A 4,492-nucleotide genomic window follows, 5' to 3' on the forward strand; every position below is an offset into this window, starting at 1 on the left:
TTTACTGTTACTTAATTCCAATTAAATGGATGTTCATATGTTATGGCAAGGAATTCCATGTTATGATCTTTTATAAGATCAAGAAATTGATCATTGAGTAAAGTGTTGTTGTGTTGATTATTAGTTCCATTTGATCTAACCCCTTAGATCAAATCATCTCTACCCAAAACAAAGTTTTATCAAAGTCACATTGAGGTTTATAGCGCTTGACTTGATGAGCTACTTCAATTCCACCAAGGTCAAGTGAAACTTCAGTTATTGTGACTGTTTTACTTGAAAGCGCGAAAATTCCCCAGATTTTCTATGCATGAATGCAATGCACACATCTGTTCCCTCTATTTTTGTAACCCCAATACCTGGGATATTACACTAGTGCCATGAACTGTAATGCCCAATAAACTTCTTGCATATATGGTTGTCGTCTTTATGTTAACTAAAAACATTAAATAAATAGTTTCAACTATTATTGAGCATAAAAACACATTTTAGGAACTTTAAGATATAAAAGAACCCATTTCAATAATTAGGCGCAAATGACTCATTTGAGCTAATTAGCCATAAAACCACATTGTACTAACATTGAGGCATACACAAACTCGTTCAACAACATTTTGGCATAAAATGACTCATTTCAACAAGCATTATGCATGAAATGAACCTCAACATCATTGAGGCATAAAAGAACACATTTCAACAATACTTACGCATAAAAGGAATAATTTCAGCAACTATTCGGCATAAAAGAACTCATTTCGACAACATTTAGGCATAACTGGTGCCTTAATATGGTTTGTGCAATTCTCATGCACTTCTCTTCTTCCCATCCGGTCACTCAATTTCTCAGGTTGTGCTATCTTTTAACATTTCCTCTTCCATGTCTTATTATGATAGCCAATCTGAACTCAGGTTGACCTAAGTTGAAAAGTAACACATTCCTTTCCTTTGCACAAACATTGAGTTTTTTCATTCCTAGGCCTTCTATATGTTCTTGGGATACTTTACACAAGACCACATATGTGGTAGGTGTCCATTCAACATGGTTGGACTAATTTTCAACTTGATGCCATGTATCCGTTAGAGTAGCCACCACCCTAAGGAGTAATAAGGTTTATTTTATTATAAGTATAGATAAGTGTTAAGCATGAAGCAAATACATGTTAACTCTTATGATCGAGAAGACGCCATATATAGCGGGGAGAAAAAAAAAAGACCGCTAGCGCCGAGTAGGGTGGTATACTCGTAACTCATCCATGATCCATCATCGGGTGACCTACACAATTAGGCCCATGAAAAAGACATCTATCGCGGAAAGGGCTAGGGTTGTTGTAGCACCACAACCAAGGATTGGGAGGCAATGCAAGGAAATGTATAATTTGGAAGAAAGGAGATCATAATGGATTAATGGAGTGGTTAACTTCATCGATTACCATCCGCGGCACGGATCATCGTGCAAGATGATCAGAACGTGAAAGATACACGACGTGGAAGAGGAGAGAGAGAGACACACACACACAGGATGCACGAGGTGACGACGATCCTGCAGCAAATCATAGGCTGCGAAGATTGGCTGATTATGAAATATAGCGACAAATTTCTAGCAATTTTAAATTAATTTTAACAGTTCTTATCATTTAAAATAATCTAGCTAGGCTAATCCAATAATACGGAGTACAATCTATGCACACATCCTTAAAATGAACAGAAAAGGCAGGGGAGAAACAAAAGCACACAACAGGATGGGAGAACAAGATTAACTAATCAATTCCTAACAAAGAAGATGGTGAGCTCCGGCCCAGTGGCGGTGCCCTCCAGGTTGTGCATGTAGTACGTCTCAGAGTCCTTGGATCCCACGACACGGTCGAAGTGCGCGCGCATGTATGTGAGCTCGCCGTTGGCCGGGTCGGCCATGTCGTCCGGCAGCACGCCGGCACCCATGGACGTGGCATGCAGCAGCCGCATCACCCGCTCGTCCTCCTCCGTCGGTTCCCTGCGCGACGCGTACCCGACGCTCTCGCCGTTTACCTCTGCCGCCCAGGTCGGCTCGTCCAGCAGACGCCGCAGCGGCAGCGCCGCCTCACCCGCGTTCTGGTACTGCTGCTGCTGCTGCTTCTTGTCGCACTCGAGCGTGACTCGCACCATGCCGGCCGCGCTGACGTCCTGGATGAACTTTGCCGTGGGCACGCACATCTCCAGCAGCAGCACCGGCGGGCTGCCCGGGCTGTCGTGGAAGGCGATGGTGATGCGCGATCGGCGGCGTCCGTACAGCGTCCCCGTGGTGCGCGTGGAGCCGTGGAACCTGACGGCGCCGTTGAGGCTCGGGAGGTGGGGCAGCGAGGGAATCCCGCGGCAGGACGGCGCCGGGAGGATCGGGAACGAGCGGAACGCGGCGCGCACCGACCGCATGAGGCGGGCGGGGCGCGACCGGTGCTTGGACGACCCGTTCTGGTTCTTCTGCGGCGGCGGCGGGGGAGGCGGGTGCAGGAAGGTGGGGATGTCGGTGGCCGTGTCGGGCCGCGGGCTGGGTTTGGACGTAGCGCCGAGGAAGACGTTCTCGGCGGTCGCTGTGGGTCGCCGGGGAGGCTGTGTCATGTGGCGGTCGGCGCTGCCTTGGGCAGCGCGGCGCTCCGGCGGGGAAAGGGGATGGTGGACTAGAGGCGATGGTGGGCATGCTGGGAGGAAAAACGACGTGCGGTTGGGGAGGGACGCCTTGAATAGCGAGCACGCAAGCGCTGGGCTTGTTTTGTTCGGCGCCAACTACAGGCCCTGCATGAAAACAGGAGGGCACTACCTCAGCCTACCTGCCTACCTGCAAATGTCAGTTTTGCTTAGGCTTGAACCCAAAATACTGAAGACTGTCGAAAGTGGAACCATGGAAATATAATTAATTCTATACCTAATAATAAAGGGGAAAGCGTTTCCGCGGTTTGGTCCGTTTGGTCCGTACCATTATTTGGTCCGTCCGTCCGATCTAGCTAATTTTTGTTTCGTTCGATTCGTATAGCTGCGTCCAGCTTCCAACACCAGAAGAGAAACGAACCACGCGTGGCGACGCAATAACATCGGGAGGCCGAGCGGAGAACCCCTTCCTTCGTGTATCGCGTCTTGGTTGCGGTCCACGTCCTGATTGCCCTCTGAGTATTTAAAACGGAATCCATCAGCTTTCCGATCTCTTCGATAAAGCAATCCTCCTCTCGCGCCTCGCCACAGTCGCCTACGACCTCCTCCACTCTATTTGCCCGAGCGTGAGAGGCTAGGGTTCGACTGCACCACCACGTTCCACCGACGCCTAAACCGAGGAGATCGAGCCTTCGTGCGGCTAGCGAGGCCATGGCTACGAGGCTGCGCCCATAGAGGGAGAACGCCGAGATCCTGATGGAGCTCAATGTCAGGGAATAGGATAACTCCACCGGTTCTTCCTATCCCTACCAGACAAAATTCCAAGCCGTCGCTGTCCCGGCCGTCCTCGAAGAGCCGTGAACCACCTCCGCCATCTCGGCGAAAATGTCCGCGCCGCCGAACGAATCAACACCGTTTTCTCTGACTCCCGCGGCGGTCGTTTGCATCATCTTCGCTTCCTGCAAGCACGTGTGGTAGGCGCATCTTCCGCGCCTGGAAACGATCTAATAAGGAGCGAAGAAGCCACTGTGATTTGTTCGACATGTTGGCTCCACCGTTGTTTCTTGATGTGCCCCGTTCATGAGATTGATCCAAAGGGGATATAGGCTGTTGCATACTTACATTTGAGGATATTGGAAGAGATTATATCAGAGGATTAAGAGAAGATAGTACTGCACTACTGTTTGTTCGAGAGGCACAGCACGAGTTTACAGGTGAGAGAGATTGAGAGCTGAATCTACTTTAGCTTCCAGACAACACACGCCTAATTGACGCAAGATAGCTGGGAGAAACGATGTCGATCTGAAGCACGACGAGTGCCTCGGGCCTCGGCGTGTTCCCTCTCCAGTACAGCTGCAAGCATCAGCTGAGCCAGCCGGAGCCTAAACCTTCTACCGGTGCGTGGGACCGGTCTCCAAGCGACGCATACCTATTTTCTGCCAGCTGAGCGAGCAGCTTCAGATGCCGTACTGCTAGCTGATGGATCCGTCAGATGGGTGCTGTTTTTTTCAATCGCAAGTTCCGGCGTCCCTCGACCAAAGCCTGTCCTAGACTTTGCCATCGTTTGGCGACTTCGCCGAAACTTGGTCCTTGTGCTCCACTCAAGGTAAGAGGTATGAGTGCTTCTTTTTCGTCTTCCAATTCCCTAATCAGTCTGTAGAAAAAGAAAGATTCCGATAGCAATGAATTCGCTATAGGTTCTGTTAGTGTTGCTCTCCAAAATTCCTTGATATATCGGAGTTTCTTGAAAATTCCTTTATGTATCAGTCCTTGATATATATATAATGCATGTTCATGTATTCCGATTGCAATGAATTCGCTATAGGTTCTGTTAGTGTTGCTCTGCAAAATTCCTTGATATATCGGAGTTTCTTGA

The 4,492-nt window shown here is 48.9% G+C and overlaps 1 protein-coding gene across 1 annotated transcript; it reads right to left on the reverse strand.

Annotated features, from left to right (window-relative positions):
- Positions 1-1,581: 1,581 nt before the first annotated feature.
- On the reverse strand, positions 1,582-2,692 carry LOC127338406 (protein MIZU-KUSSEI 1). Its single transcript, XM_051364521.2, has one exon. It carries the CDS (start codon positions 2,587-2,589, stop codon positions 1,759-1,761), a length of 831 nt encoding a protein of 276 aa, XP_051220481.1. The 5' UTR covers positions 2,590-2,692; the 3' UTR covers positions 1,582-1,758.
- Positions 2,693-4,492: the final 1,800 nt, after the last annotated feature.

This window comes from Lolium perenne, chromosome 3 (genome assembly GCF_019359855.2).
Source record: "Lolium perenne isolate Kyuss_39 chromosome 3, Kyuss_2.0, whole genome shotgun sequence".
In the NCBI taxonomy this organism is placed as follows: domain Eukaryota; kingdom Viridiplantae; phylum Streptophyta; class Magnoliopsida; order Poales; family Poaceae; genus Lolium; species Lolium perenne.